We start from the raw sequence: 15,413 nt of genomic DNA on the forward strand, positions 1-15,413 counted from the left end.
CTTTAGAGCCTACAAGTCCACTCAGTCCTACTTTTTGTTCAGCCAATCACTCAAACAAGTTTGTTTACATTTACAGGAGATAATGCTGTCCGCTTATTAGTTACAATGTCACCTGAAAGTGAGAACAGGCATTCGCATGGGAATTTTGTAGCCAGCAATGCAAGGTATTTATGTGTCAGATATGCTAAACATTCGTATGCCCTTTCATGTTTTGGCCACAATTCCAGAAGACATGCTTCCATGCTGATGATGCTCGCTTTAAAAAAAGTGTGTTAATTAAATTTGTGACTGAACTCCTTGGGGGAGAATTGCATGTCTTCTCTGTTTTACTCGCATTCTGCCATATATTTCATGTTATAGCAGACTCAGATGTTGCTCATTTTAAGAACAAAAACAACGAAGAGTTTTGTGGCACCTTAACGACTAACAAATGTATTAGAGCATAATCTCTAATGAGCCACTTCTTCAGATGTATGGAGTGAAAGTTACAGTAGGCAGGCATAAAAATACAGCACAAGAAAAGATGGGAGTTGCCCTACCAAGGGGGCGGGGGAGGGTCAATGATTCAATCAGGGTGGATGTGTCCTATTCCCAATTGTTGACAAGAAGGTGTGAATGTCAGAGTAAAAATTACTTTTTGTAGTGCTAATGATGCAAATTCCATCAGGATGGATGGCCCATACTCAACAGTTGATGGGAGATTACTTCTTGTAGTGACCCGGCCATTCTCAGTCTTTATTCAGGCCTAATTTGATGGTGTCAAGTTTGCAAATGAATTCCAGTTCTGCAGATTCTCGTTAAAGTCTGTTTTTGAAGTTTTTTTGTTGAATTGCCACTTTTAAGTCTGAAATTAAGTGTCCAGGGAGGTTAAAATGCTCTCCCACTGGTTTCTGAATGTTATAATTCTTGACGTCCGTTTTGTGTCCATTTATTCTTTTGCGTAGAGACTGTCCAGTTTGGCCAATGTACATGGCAGAGGGGCATTGCTGGCAAATGATGGCACAGATCACATTAGTAGATGTGCAAGTGAACGAGCACCTTATGGCGTGGCTGATGTGGTTAGGTCCTCTCATGGTGTCACTTGAATAGATATGTGGACAGAGTTGGCAATGGAGTTTGTTGCAAGGGATGGTTTCTGGGTTGGCGTTTCTGTTGTGTGGTTGCTGGTGAGTATTTGCCTCACTGCAGATTTGACAAAATGCAAAGAAGGTACCAATGTGAGATTTCTAAAGATAGCTACAGCACTCAACCCAAGGTTCAAGAATCTGAAGTGCCTTCCAAAATCTGAGAGGGACGAGGTGTGGAACATCCTTTCAGAAGAGTTAAAAGAGCAACTCTCCAATGCAGAAACTTCAGAACCCGAACCACCAAAAAAGAAAATCAACCTTCTATTGGTGTCATCTGACTCAGATAATGAAAATGAACATGCATCAGTCCACACTGCTTTGGATTGTTATTGAGCAGAACCTGTCATCAGCATGGACGCATGTCCTCTGGAATGGTGGTTGAAGCACGAAGGGACATATGAATTTTTAATGCATCTGGCACGTAAATATCTTGTGATGCTGGCTACAACAGTGCCATGCGAACACCTGTCCTTACTTTCAGGTGACATTGTAAAACAAGAAGATGGCAGCATTATCTCCTGAAAATGTAAACAAACTTGTTTGAGCGATTGGCTAAAGAAGAAGTAGGACTGAGTGGACTTGTAGGCTCTAAAGTTTTACATTGTTTTATTTTTGAGTGCAGTTATTTTTTGTACATAATTCTACATTTGTAAGTTCAACTTTTATGATAAAGAGATTGCACTACAGTACTGGTATTAGGTGAATTGAAAAATACTATTTCTTTTGTTTTTTTTACAGTGCAAATATTTGTAATAAAAATAATAATATAAAGTGAGCACTGTACATTTTGTACTATGTGTTGTAACTCAAATCAATATATTTGAAAATGTAGAAAAGATCCAAAAATGTTTAAATAAATGATATTCTATTTTTAATCACGATTAATTTTTTTAATCGCGTGATTAATCACAATTATTTTTTGTAATCGCTTGACAGCCCTACTTAGTATTATATAGTACTTTATGAGTTCCAACATCACAAAGGAGCACGGGGGCAGAGGCAGAATCCATTTTTTCAGGGCAGCATTCAACTGCCTTCAACATGAGACCCTGCTTTCTTTTCATGTAGTTCCCTGTCTCATTCACCACACACCCAACTTTCGCAATAAATGAAGCAGGAGTCCTACAGACAACAGTTGCCTTCACTACAGAGCCCTGATTCATTTCCAGAGCAGATCCAGCCTGTGCATTGAATGAGATGGGTTCTGTGAAAAACACACTATATGATCACCTAATTAAAGACTGTATCATAATGCACATGCATAAGGAAGCCAAATTAATGTTGCACAGGCACTAGGCTAGAGTTAATCTCTAGCTCACTGTGACTGCTCTCACTCAAGCTAAGCTAGCTCAAGTGTAGTAACTGTGGAGCCACCTGTTGCAATGAAGACAAGCCTCTGTGCCTTTTTTTTTTGTCCATCTGTAAAGTGGGAACAACAGGGGTGCTGTGCGCATAAATACATGTAATGATAGTGAGCTGCTCAGACACTACAGTGACAGGGCAATAGAAGTATGTGATATAGGCAGACAGAGCGAGAACACTGCCACTGACCAGCCTCAGGGCAGGAAGAGAAAACTAGGAATAGAAATATCCACTGTGGCTTAAATTTTCAGCAGATGCTAGTAACTTTGGGTGCCCAACTTGAGACAACTTAAAGGACCTGGTTTTCAGAAAATGCAGAGCACCCACTCTCTGAAAATCAAATCCCTTTAAAGGTATCTCTGACTGAGCATCCAACATGAAAGACAACCAAACTCATGTCACTTCTGAAAATTTAGGTGACAGTGTTTTATTGTTGTGGATTTAAAAAAAAACATGAATATTATAAAACTAAAATGCCGGCAAGTATTTCCATTTCTCCAATGTGCATTCACTGGAGACAAGCACTTTCAATGACAGCCAGTCGGCTGCACTCACTTCCAGAATCGCCAAATCAGGAGTTCCCATGCTTTTATGGGATTTCATTCATCTCTTCAGATCCCTGAGATCCAGCACCCTCGAATCCTCCAGATCTTTTCGGTACTACAAAGTAAACAGATCAGAAGCCTCTTGTCTGTCTTTGAAGTTTGACTGCTGAAATTGGACCAATTTCTAGCAGATAATTGCACTGTGCTCTGGGTTATTACTTGCTTTGATGTGGTATTTCCAGGAAACAGTTTCATGCTGGTACACTGGATGACAATTCTATTACATACACTTATCCTAGTGACCTAATCTTGTTTACTCACTATTTTTTCTGTTAACAGAAGAGATAGTTGTATCCATTTCAACAGCTTACATAGTTCCTAAAGCAGATAGACAGATGAATCATTGGACCTGTCCTGCAGTCCTGTGCTTAGGGCATTTCCCCTCCTGGGCATTTTCCTTTCAAGTTAGATGAATAGGGAAATGCAGAGAAATTAAAGGTCTCGGCCGGATCAGGATTCTCCATGGACAATTAGCTTTCTTCCTTTGAGTAGATTCCTAATGTAAGGTTCTAGGATTTTTAATCAACACAGACAGATCTTCAAATCTGAACAGATGAGAACCATTAGTGTTTACCACATTTTCTTCTTGCTCTGGAGATCATTCCCTCTCTTCCCTTTTGGGCAGAAACTCACAGGAACTAGCTGCCTCAAATGAGAATTTTAACCATGAGAGGCCTAGCAATTGCTGTTTATGGATCTACAACACACTACTAGCGTATGTTCATATACAGTCTTTGTCTTTATTTTCAGATAAACTGGAACTGGACGACTATCTCATTTCCACTGTTCAAAAAGAAATATTAACTATTTGGGGTTTCACAAAGCATCACAACATCCTAACTGTTCCAAAGGACAATATGTAGAAAGATGGGAGGCCGAGGAATGGCATCCCTGCATTTGGTCTTCAGATTTGCTGGTTTTTGTATCAAGCATATCAGATTTGTTACTTGGCTTGGGCCTTCACCATATTCAATCAGTCTCAAGACTGGACTAGAAACAATTAAAATACTGTTTTGAGACTGGGAACTGGGTAGGGCCACTGAGACTTGTATTCAGTTGGACCCTCATTTAATTAAAAAAAAAAAGGAAATGTAGTTTAGCTGATCATTGCTTAATGTAAGTCTTGGTCAGAAGCTTTCTACTGCAACTAAATAAATTACAACCTGAAAAATCTTGAGTGTATCTTCAGCAGGGAATAATCCGGTTCAATTTGGCTGTTTTATGTCCTCCAGCAGAAGCCATTCCAATGGAAGGGGGAAATCCATAATTGAACACTTCAGAGTTTGTTTGTTTTTTAAATGCAGACTGCAATAGAGGCAGTTGTATACCAACAGGCGCATGTATGTTTATTGATTATTCTGGATCCCAATCAGGAAAGGAGACATTATTTAAAAGACTAGAATTCTCTTGGAAACACTCGTAGTAGAGGTGGGTTGCTTATTTTTCTGTGGCAGAGCCAAATTTGTATCTCACATTTCTTCCCTGTTTCTGCCGTTGGCCTGCCAATGCATCAGTGACCTATATCAAAACTTTTATAAGACTAACGGCTTGGCTACACTGGCGCTTTACAGTGCTGCAACTTTCTCGCTCAGGGGTGTGAAAAAACACCCCCCTGAGCGCAGCAAGTTACAGCGCTGTAAAGTGCCAGTGTAAACAGTGCCCCAGCGCTGGGAGCGCAGCTCCCAGCGCTGCAAGCTAATCCCCTCGGGGAGGTGGAGTACCTGCAGCGCTGAGAGAGCTCTCTCCCAGCGCAGGCACCGCGACCACACTCATACTTCAAAGCGCTGCCGCGGGAGCGCTCTCGCGGCAGCGCTTTGGAGTTTCGAATGTAGCCAAGCCTAAATGTCAACATCATTACTCATACATTGTTTTAGATCTTCTAAGTGCCATTCGGATTCTTAACTACTTAATCCTCAGACAACTAATGCCAATTAGATAAGTTATTATTTCAGCTTTACGGAGGGGAAACCAAGACACAGAGGTTCAGCAACTCATCCAAGTGACTTAGTGGCAGAGGCAGAAACAGAATTCAGGAGTTCATAGTTTCCAGTCCGATCTTCAATCATTTTATGGCAAGTGCTGATTCAAGGTTGTGTGAACAAGAAAGAGGACCAGTCACAGAACAGAAGATCATTAAGCTCAAATACACAAAGGCATTTAGGCTTCTAACTTTTGTTGATTTCAGCAGACAGTAGGAGCCTGTTTTAACTGAGCCTTAGGCCATGTCTACACTGTGTCAATGCAGCTGTGCCACTGTAAGATCACTTGTGTGGCTGCTCTATGCCTGTGGGAGAGCTCTCCCATCGACATAATAAAACCGCCTCCACAAGCGGCAGTAGCTATGTCAAAAGTGGTAGTGCAGACATAGCCTTGGTGCCTACGGGACAAGATCAGAGCTGGCATTAGGCATTAAAATGTCCCAATTACTCTGATTCCCTCAGAGAGAGAAGAAACAAAGAAGAAAGCAGTGGTCTATGAAGAGGGAGAAGGAAATCCAAAACTCCATGCTTTGTTTTATTTTGAGAAGGTTAAAACTGGTGATCCATTTGCTGGTCACAGAAGTGGCAGGAAGATAGTTATGAGCTGGGTGAATCCTTATTGTGGGTTGAGTTAAACCCCCATTGAGACTGATAGGTGTGAACTCACCCTTCAATTAACATGTCTATGAGCATAAACCCCCATCTTTGGGCTTGGCTACACTTGCAAGTTACAGCGCAATAAAGGAGCCCCGGGCGCACTAGCTCACTACTCGTCCACACTGGCAAGGCCTGTAGAGCGCTCTGACTCCACGGCTCCAGCGCTGCTGGTACTCCACCTCAGGGAGAGGAATAACGTTTGCTGCGCCTTGGCTACAATGCCCGGGCATCAGTGTGAACAAGGTGTTGCATTACTGTGCTCTGATCGGCCTCTGAAAATGTACCATAATCTCCTAACGTAAAGTGGCCACTCTTGTCATTGTTTTGAACTCCTGTAGGAATGCGGAAATGCCCTTTCAAAGCTCCATTTCTGACAGCTGGCATGCAAGCCGTTACTGTGGAATGCTGTGTGTGTGTGAGAGAGAGAGAGAGGGGCAGGCGGGGGCGGGGGGGGGGAAGGGGAGGTCTGCTGCTGTCTGAACTTATAAGACAGCATGCTGACATGCTCTCAGCCCCCCTAAAAACCCACTCTCTCTCCCCCCACATACACACAACACACTCCCTGTCACAATCCACCCCACCGTCCCATTTGAAAAGCACGTTGCAGTCACTTGCATGCTGAGATAGCTGCCCATAATGCACCACTCCCAATGCCGCTACAAGGGCCGCAAATGTGGCCACGCCAGTGCACTGTAAGCAGTGGACAGACTGCAGCACTTTCCCTACTGCGCTCTACGAAGGCTGTTTTAACTCAAAGCGCTTTACATCTGCAAGTGTAGCCATGCCCTAAGATACAAGGAGAGTGTGAATCCACCCAAAAGCTTTCGGCTGAGTATTGTTTTGGGTAGGTGTGTATGGAGGAGGGAGAGGAATGGCATAAGTGATACAAGACTGAAAAAGACAAGAACAGAGAGAGAGAGAGAGAGGCAAAAAAGCAAGAAGGCCAAGCAGTAACCTATGAACACCATGTGACCCTGGAAAAAGCCAAGAGATTTTTTGGGGCTGTGGACTAAAGAGGCTTGGAGCTGTAAACTAAGAAACTGCTCCTTTTGTTCTGGGTTCCTCCTGCATTTGGAGAAGGAGGACTTTGTACATTCCTAGTAAATAAACAAGACTGCATCAAAGAGAATATCAGAATCCATCAGCTTCTACTTCCAGCTGGAACATCCCCAGAGCCCCATAATGTGATTAGCCGCTTGGGTTGAAAAGGGGCCACGCGGATGCCAAGAGCGGCATCCAGTTTCCCAGGAGAGAGAGAGAGAGAGACTGTGAGCTGGATTCCTGTTGAACCAAGATGGAACAAATAAAGGAGGTGCTTGCAAAATCAAAAATGGCCAGTGGGATTGTAAACAAGACATAAAACCAGAGCTGGAGTTTTCACAAAGGAATTTAAAACAAGACCTGGAAGCTTCACAAAACAAATTACAGCAGCATCTGGAGGATTCCCAGAAAGGGCTGAGGGCTGTCAAATCTCTGTTGGAGCAACAACTGCAAAAACTCCAGGCAATCTGGGATGTCCAGATGCCAAGCTCCCAGGGAGGAAAAGCAAGACAGATCAAGGAGGTGACCAGCAACCTGGCTGCCACAGACCAGAAGTTTCCACTAACTACTGGCGACTTGGCAAGCTTTACCCAATTTGGAACTTGCTAACAGAGAGGAGCTGCAGCAAGGAGCAGCCTTCTGTGTCTTCTTGGAGAAGGGGTGGGCAGATTGAAACTCTGATGGGGATGTGCCCCTCTCCAAGGCAAAAAGACACCTAAAATGCTCATCATTGAGCAGAATAGTTGCATCACAGGAGGGGCAAGTTTTGAACTCCAGGGATTTTGTTTCAGGTACAGCAGTTAAATCTTGGTACCAGAGAAGCCTCTAAGGACACAAAAAAAAAGTATTGGTTTTAAAGCTAGCAGGTGTAAGAGAAAAATGACAAGTATACTAATGACGTTATCTACAATTAATTTATATACACGAGTAGGCAAAGTCACAAATGCACAGTGAAGCGGACACTGCGGGGGTTCTGTCTTACTGCCACAGGCGATCAGAAGGAACTGATGGGATGGCTGGACCTGCTCTGCTCTTTCTGGCCTCAGCAGGGGGACATGAGGGCATACAGAGCACAGGCATGGCCCCAATGGACACTGCTGGCCAAAATAATTCAGTCGTGTGTATGGAGCACATGTGCACTTCACCAGAAGTGGAATACATGTGGGCAATCACTTGAAAAAGAACCTTAGATTTCTCTTAGATTTAACTGGCAAAAGTTCCCAGAAACACAGAATCAGACTGGACTGGTTTCCTTAACCAGAGAAAAAAAGCAACAGAGGAAACGTTAGCAGTGCTATCTAAATGTATAGCTCAGCTAGTTAGCGTGTTGTCTATCTCCACCTGCTTTTTAGTGATAGAAGAACCAGCAGCAAGACACCAATAATTATTTTTTTAGTGACATTTCAATGGCAATATTCTCAGTTGCCAGATGTTCTGATAAATACAAATGAAAATACATACTTCTAAGTTAGAGCAAAGTTTTGTTTTTAATTATGGGTTCCATGTAGGCCAAGTAAATAACCTTTGTAAAAAGCTACCCTCTTCCCAGTAAAGAGCCGATGCCTCATCTACTGCTTCAGAAAGAAGCCAAGCAGGTGGCTTTACATTCATGTTGGTTAGGTACATAGACAGATACAATGGACAAACACACTTTTCTAGTTCTAGACCATGGACATTCTTCCAAGCTCCGTTCCTTACCAATAAGAGAGAATTTGCTCTTACCTTTACCTATGTGTCGCCTGGTGTTTTCTATAGTAGAATTCCTGTTGACATTAGAGAGCAGTCCAAGACAGAATCGGTTCCTGTTATTTGAAGGATCCGTGAATCCATCTATAAGAATACTCCGAGAAGAAGCCTGGAAAGTCTCCCCTACTCGGTTGTTGAGTTCATAGTAGGCAACTGAGCACCAGTGCTGGGGTTCCTCATAGCAAACAGGTCGAAAGTCTGTAGGAGATAAAATAAATCAGGTGTCTAGGTCACAGTAATGCTTGCTTTTCTATCCAAACTCTCAGACCATGATCTCATTCCAGTCAGTCACTTTTCATCAGAGGCAGTCTCAACAGCAAGTTCTATTTCTTCTTAGTTTGCTGACTAGCGCTCCCAAAGGGAGAACATTAGAGAACTTGAGCAGGTGCTTAACTGGAAGCATGTGAGTAGTCCCAGTGAGACAACTCTTATGCTTAAAGTAGAGCATGTGCTTAAAATTCTTTACTGCACAGGTTGAGTTAGCTTTGCAGTGCCCGGACAGTTATATGCACTGTATCTGACAAACAACAAGAGCCAGGAATGAGCAAACTGGTTCAGTTTTATAATAAAAAGTGAGCTAAGCCTTCATGCAACGTGTGATTAAACCTAATGCCAAGCAAGGAGGTTTTGCATTATCATCCCTCTGTCTTATTTCTTATTTTTCATTTTCACATCCCTCAGGATGGCCTACTTCCACCTGAGAGTACAGGCAGAAATGGCAAAATGCCACACAAAAGGCCGTTCTTGCTGGAACCCCAAGTTTTGCAGACTCAAAGTCTGAATAAAGATCCATCTGGGTGCTTATTTGAACTGAATCTTATTTGTCCCATGAGCATTAATTAAACCTGTCCCCCTGCCATGGGCATGTGAGACCCAAAAAGCAGTGAAACTGACTCCTGCTGTGAAATGTACAATATGTTTCCAACTGAGAGTAGCTAGGCAGGTGGCCAGCAGGGATCAATGATGTCCTTAATGGTTCTGGGAGTATTTATTTGTGGTGGGGGAGGGGAGAGGAAAGATGACTGGAAACTTGGTGGCTGTCACATGGGTTTGATATGTACCCACACGTTCCTAGCACGGTTACCTTCATCCTCTCTCTCCTTCAGTTGTCTGCTACATGCACTTGTTACTTATTGTCTTAATTGAGATTGTAAGCTTTTGGGGGCAGGGACTGTCCTTTAATATGTGTTTGCACAGTGCTTAGCACAGCGAGGTCCTGAACTTGGCATCTGTGCAGTACTGCAGTACAAGAAGCAATCGTAACAACTGCACTCAGAGCAGGCCATAGGAAACCAGGGCAGAGGGACTCCTCATACCATAGATTCCATGGGGCACTGCTCCACGGTGGTTGTCTCTGAGACAGGTGAATGAGTGGCTAAGGGAAGAGCAAGTCAGTAGGTCTGCAGGCTGAGGTCTGTAGTCACTACTGCAGCCCAGAGGCCGTAGAAAGAGGAAGTTACTCACCTTCTGCAGTAAATGATGGTTCTTCAAGATGTGTTCCCATACGGGTGCACCACTGCAGGTGCATTTGTGACCCTGTGGCTCTAATTGGACATTTTAGGTCTGTTCAGCTTGCAAATGCGCTCTCCCTCCCTCGTGGTCTGCCTCGAGGCTTTCTAGCACAGCGTCGGCAACCCCCCCTCAGTTCCTTCTCTACCACAGAGCCCCATATTGAGAACTCTGAAGTATAGGGGAGAAGGGCAGGTTGTAAAGTACCCATAGGGACACACCTCTCGAAGAGCCTCAGTTACTCCACAAGGTAACTTTTTATTGTTTGAATAGTGTCCCTATTGGTGCTCCACCATTGGTGACTTCACAGCAGTATCCCCCATGGAGGGCTGGGGCTTCGGAGTGGAGTCTGTTACTACAGAGAGTACTGAGGAGCTGAAGATGACGTCAGAGGCCGAATCTCCAGCGATCACATAATGTTCTGTGAAAGTGTGGGCAGAGGCCCAAGTTGCTACTCTGCAGATTTCCAAGATAGGGACATCTTTAAAAAGTGCAACCGAGGTAGAAATTGACCTTGTGGAGTGCCAACAGACTCTGTGCGGAGGCCACAGGTTGAGTCCTTGATAACAGAGATTAATGCAACCCAAGACCCTTTTGGGTAGTCTTTGAGCCAATATCACGGAGCCTTTGTGTCTTTCTGCGAATGAAAGAAAGTCCTCAGTCATTAGGGAGAAACTTGGGATGCAGCCTCAGGGTTACTTTGTCTTTAAAAGAGACCATGAATAGGGGGTGTACCATTAGGACCGCAATTTCTCCTATGCACCTACCTGAGGTGATGGCAATTAAAAATGCTGTCTTCATGGACAGGTGAAAGAGAGAGCAAGTTGCCATGGGCTCAAAGGGAGGTCTAATTCTAGGTTAAGATCCCAGGTCAGAGAGGGTGGTCTCATATGCAGGAAGAGGTTACCAATGCCTTAAGGAATCTATGCATCAGCGGATGAGTGAACACTGAGTATCCATCTACTTGATGGTGGAAGGCCGTTAGAACTGCAAAATGTACCTGAAGGGAGTGGAGCGAGAGTTTTGACCTCTTGAGGTCTAAAACCAGAGAGAGAGAGAGAGGACAAGGCCTGGTATATGTGCTTAGAATGACACCAAATTTGTAATTGTTTCCATTTTTGTAGGTAAGTCCATTAAGTGGTTAACTTTCGGCTGTATAGCAACACATTTTTCACCTCGTCAGAGCACGCTACCTCTTAGTCTTGGAACCACGAAGGAGCCAACCATGGAGGTGGAGGATCCGCAGACTGAGGTGAAGGATCATCCTGTTGTTTTGAGAGAGCAACTGAGGAATGGGCCAAAGGGGAACCGGAGGGCATAGCGTCATGTGTGTCCAGTAAGGGAATCAGACTTGTCTTGTTCAGAAGGGGACAATCAGAATAACTCTCACTTTGTCTCATCGGATTTTCAACAGGACTTTAGATAGAGAGGGAATGGGGGAAAGGCATACAAAAGGTCCCTGTCCCATAGGAGGATGAGTGCATTTCCCAGTGAATGTGTCCCCAGTCCAGCCCTGGAGTAGTAGCGAGGACGTTTCTTGTTTCAGTAAGTAGCGAAAAGATCTGTAGTCAAGGTTCCCCAAAGGGTGAATATGTTGCAAAGCACCTCTGAGTTCAGTTCCCATTTGTAGTTGTGAGAACAGTTCCAACAGACTGTCAGCTGTCGCAGTCTGCAGATACACAGTTGAGATAAGCACATTGTGATGGATGCACCAACTCCAAAGTTTGAGTGCTTCCATGCAGAGGGAGAAAGATCTGGCGACCCCTTGGTGATTTATGTAAAACATACAGTCATATTGCCCATTATGACCTTTGTGTGGGTATTTTTGATGAATGGCAGAAAGTGTGCACAGGCGTTCCTGAATGCTGTTACCGCCAAAGGATTGATATGGAGGGCTGCTCCTGTGGAAGACCACTTGCCCTGAACCTTTTGGTCATGTAGGTGGGCTCCCAAGCCTATTAGGGAAGCATCTGTTGTTAGAGTCAGCAGTGGTGGTGGCTGCACAAATCGAACGCCTACTCGAAAGTTGGATGGGTCTTTCCATCTGTCCAGAGAGTATTTTACTATGCAGGGCACTGATAGCAGTTTGGTTAGTCTGTCCCTGTTTGGAGAATTGATTGAACTGAGCCACATCTGAAGACACTTCATGAACATCTGGGTATTTGAAGTGACAAAGGTTCACGCTGCCCTATGACCTAGCAGCTGCAGAAAGCTCCTGGCTGATGTTTAGGGGCTGGACTGGACTGTCCCTATGAGACTCGTGAAGGTGGAGATGTGGAAGTCGGCATCTTGTAGGTCGAGGGCTGCAACCCAATCTCCTTACTCCAGAGCTGGAATCATGGCTGCTAGGGTGATCATCTGGAACTTTTGTGCCTTCACGTATTTGTTTAGTGCCCTTAGATCTAGAATGGGCCTCTACCCTCCCTTCACCTTGGGGAATCAGGAAATAACGAGTAGAACTCCTTGCCTCTGAGTTGCATCATGATTGGTTCTATGGCCCTAAGTGTAATACATCTATTTTTGTGCTGAAGTAGGTTCTCATGAAAAGGGTCCCTGAAGAGGGAAAGGGAATTAAATGGCATAACCCTTTGAAATAATCTCCAAGACCCAGCTGTCGGAGGTGATGTTGTCCCAACTGCTGTGAAAGAGGGCCAGGCGACTTCCAAAGGGACATGACAGGCAGAAGGCATCTGATGTTGCAAGAAATAGCTATTTAGACCCTCAACCAACCCGTTAAAAGTGTTCAGCAGAGGAGGGCAGAGAGGATGTCGATTGGGGTGCTGATTGCTTCCACTTTTGTACTGTGGGCTTTTTGTGCTGCGGTTTGTAATCGTGCTGTGATGGTGGGTACTGAGGAGGTCATGACCTCTGCTGTGGTTGAGAGCTGTATCTTCTCTTTTGTCCTGCAGTGTAGATTCCCAGAGCGCATAATGTGGCCCAGGAATCCTTCAGGGTGTACAGAGAGGAGTATGTCTTATTCACAAAGAGCTTGTGCCTTTCAAACATGAGATCTTTCACTGTTGTCCGCAGTTCTTTGGGCAACCCTGGAAAGGTGTAACCAGGAAGCCGGCATCATTACCACTGCCATGGAGACTGAGTAGACTGCTGTATCGGCTGCACGCAGTGCTGTCTGTAGCACAGTTCTAGCTACTAACTGGCCCTCTCTGACATCATCATTCATCATTCATGCCCGTCACCCCAACCGGGGTATGGGCCGCCAACCACAGATCTCCATAGTCTTCTATCCTGGGCCATTCGCTCTAGCTGGTTCCAGGTATAGCCCATTTTTTTGCTATCAACCTGAAGGTCGCGTCGCCAGGTATTTCTTGGGCGGCCTCTTTTCCGCTTGCCTTGGGGGTTCCACTGCCTAGTAGGGTCAGGTTGTTGCTCCTCATCTCTGCTGCAACCTGTGCCGTCTTTCCTGACTCGTACATGGTCCTCACATTCCATGTGCCGATGGTAATCCTCCTGGTTGTAAGAAGGGTGATCGGCTTAGTGGCTTCCTCGCAGCTTTCACCACCCAGCGTCATGCATCTTCGAGTTGAAGACCCTTCTTTTTCCAGGCTAAAAGTCTCTGTTAACTCTATTGTTGGCGTTTCTGTAGCAAGCTGATTTTTACAGGGTGGAGTTGCTAGCCCCACGCCCAACCCTCCTCCTTTACCCTGACTTGGGACAGGCAGATGGCCCCAAAGGACCTCTCTGGTGGAGTTGCCCTCTCTGACAATGGCCTGAAACTGCTCCTTTTGCACCTCGGGTAGATGATCCACAACTACACTGAGTTTCATATAATTAATAAAATCATATTTGGCGATGGCAGCTTGGTAGTTCGTGACTCTAAACTGCAATGTCGCTGATGAATATGCCTTCCTCCAAAAGAGCTCTAGTCTCTTCCAATGCCAATTGTGTGGGGTCGACTTTGCGTGATGTTGTTTGCCACGTGCATTAATCACATCTGCTACAATTGAGTTGGGTTGCAGATTTAAAACAAAAAGTCTGCCTCTTTGGGAGGGATGTAGTACTTCCTGTCAGCTTTCTCACAGGTTGGTGCAATGGAGGCTGGTGTCTGCCAGATGACTGACAGGATCTAGAATAACCTTGTTAATTGGGAGGGAAATTCTGGATGAAGAGGCAGTGTGCAGAATATTCACCAGTTTGCAATTTGTCTGTCACCACCTGCAGGTGAATTTACAGCTCATCTGCCACTCTCTTGATCTTAAAATCATCACCAAGTGATGGGGGGGGGGGGGGAGCGTGCAGTACAGCCTCGTCTGGTGAAGATGAGGAGAAGATTTCAGGAGGGGTAGCTTCTCCTTCAAGTCCTTCTTCCTGTTCTTCCAAAGCTTCCTTCTCCACTGGCTCAGAGGCTCTGGACAGAGAGGCCGGAAGGGACCATTTGGTGGATTCTCTCTGAGAGACAATGGACACCCTTGACATGTGGGATGTGTATGTCGCCCAAGGAACCTAATACAGGCATAGGCAAGGGAAAGGCATGGATGGCGGAGAAGCCCAAGGGGCCCATAGCACATTCATGGGTCAGCTTGATGGAATGGAGGACCCTTGTATTGTGACGGCAGGCCATAGTGAGAAGCTAGGGAAATGACATCCTCCTGGTCACTGTCAGGCTCATCACTGGATAAGGGTGGCGTTGACCGAGATATTGGTGGCATACAGCCCGATACTGAGGACGATTCCGGGCACTGGGATGTACTCGGTACCGGGGCCCTGATACTGAATAATTGTGATTGTGTTTCTTCAACCAACCAACAGGTCGCTAGGGTACTGTAACTCTTGCAGTATTGTTGGCTCACTTGGTACCACAGAGAGTTTCTGCGGTACGTTGCTGGTACCGATGGTTGCAAAGATGCGGAGCACTCCCTAGATGTGAATTTTGTCACATTTGGTAACACAGGTTTACTCGGTGCCACTCCTTTAGAGGTAATACGGTATTTGTCTTTCTTCTCTAGGCGCTGCGACTGAACTCACAGCGGAGGCACCCTGATGCTTCTGGGTACAGCACTTCGGAGCCACCAGTACCGAGGTGGCTGATCGCACTGAGGAATCCCTCTGACAGGCCAATTGTGCTTGGAGCCCTTTTTCCTCGAGCCTTTATGGGGGGAATCTGCTGGTTTTTCTGCAGAACTACTCGCTTTGAAGTTGAAGGCTCCGGGGAGGATCCGGGGTCGGCACCAGAGTCCCCTGGCAGCTGAAGTGCCTTCTCCATAACTTCAGCTCCTAGTTCTTGTGAGACCTCCGCTTTAGCTGGTGGCAGAGGGAGCACTTCTGAGGGATATGGGACTCTCCCAGGCACCAGACACCGTGAGAGTGTCTGTCCATTACAGAAAATGGACTCCTTGGAGGAGGGGGACCTCTTGAAGCTGGTAGAACCA

At 45.3% G+C, this 15,413-nt stretch overlaps 2 protein-coding genes across 6 annotated transcripts in view; one reads left to right on the plus strand and one right to left on the minus strand.

Annotated features, from left to right (window-relative positions):
* Window positions 1–15,413, plus strand: part of LOC120401683 (regulatory factor X associated protein) — a 51,219-nt gene that overhangs the window by 31,412 nt on the left and 4,394 nt on the right. The window lies entirely within an intron of this gene.
* The window catches only part of SMAD9 (SMAD family member 9), a 67,756-nt gene that overhangs the window by 10,079 nt on the left and 42,264 nt on the right, over window positions 1–15,413 (minus strand). For all 5 annotated transcript variants that reach the window (XM_039531838.1, XM_039531818.1, XM_039531828.1 and 2 more), the window contains one exon: window positions 8,494–8,715. In XM_039531838.1, the coding sequence (XP_039387772.1) occupies window positions 8,494–8,715 (222 nt within the window). The remainder of the gene's footprint in view (window positions 1–8,493; window positions 8,716–15,413) is intronic.

This window comes from Mauremys reevesii, linkage group 1 (assembly GCF_016161935.1).
Source record: "Mauremys reevesii isolate NIE-2019 linkage group 1, ASM1616193v1, whole genome shotgun sequence".
Taxonomy (NCBI): domain Eukaryota; kingdom Metazoa; phylum Chordata; order Testudines; family Geoemydidae; genus Mauremys; species Mauremys reevesii.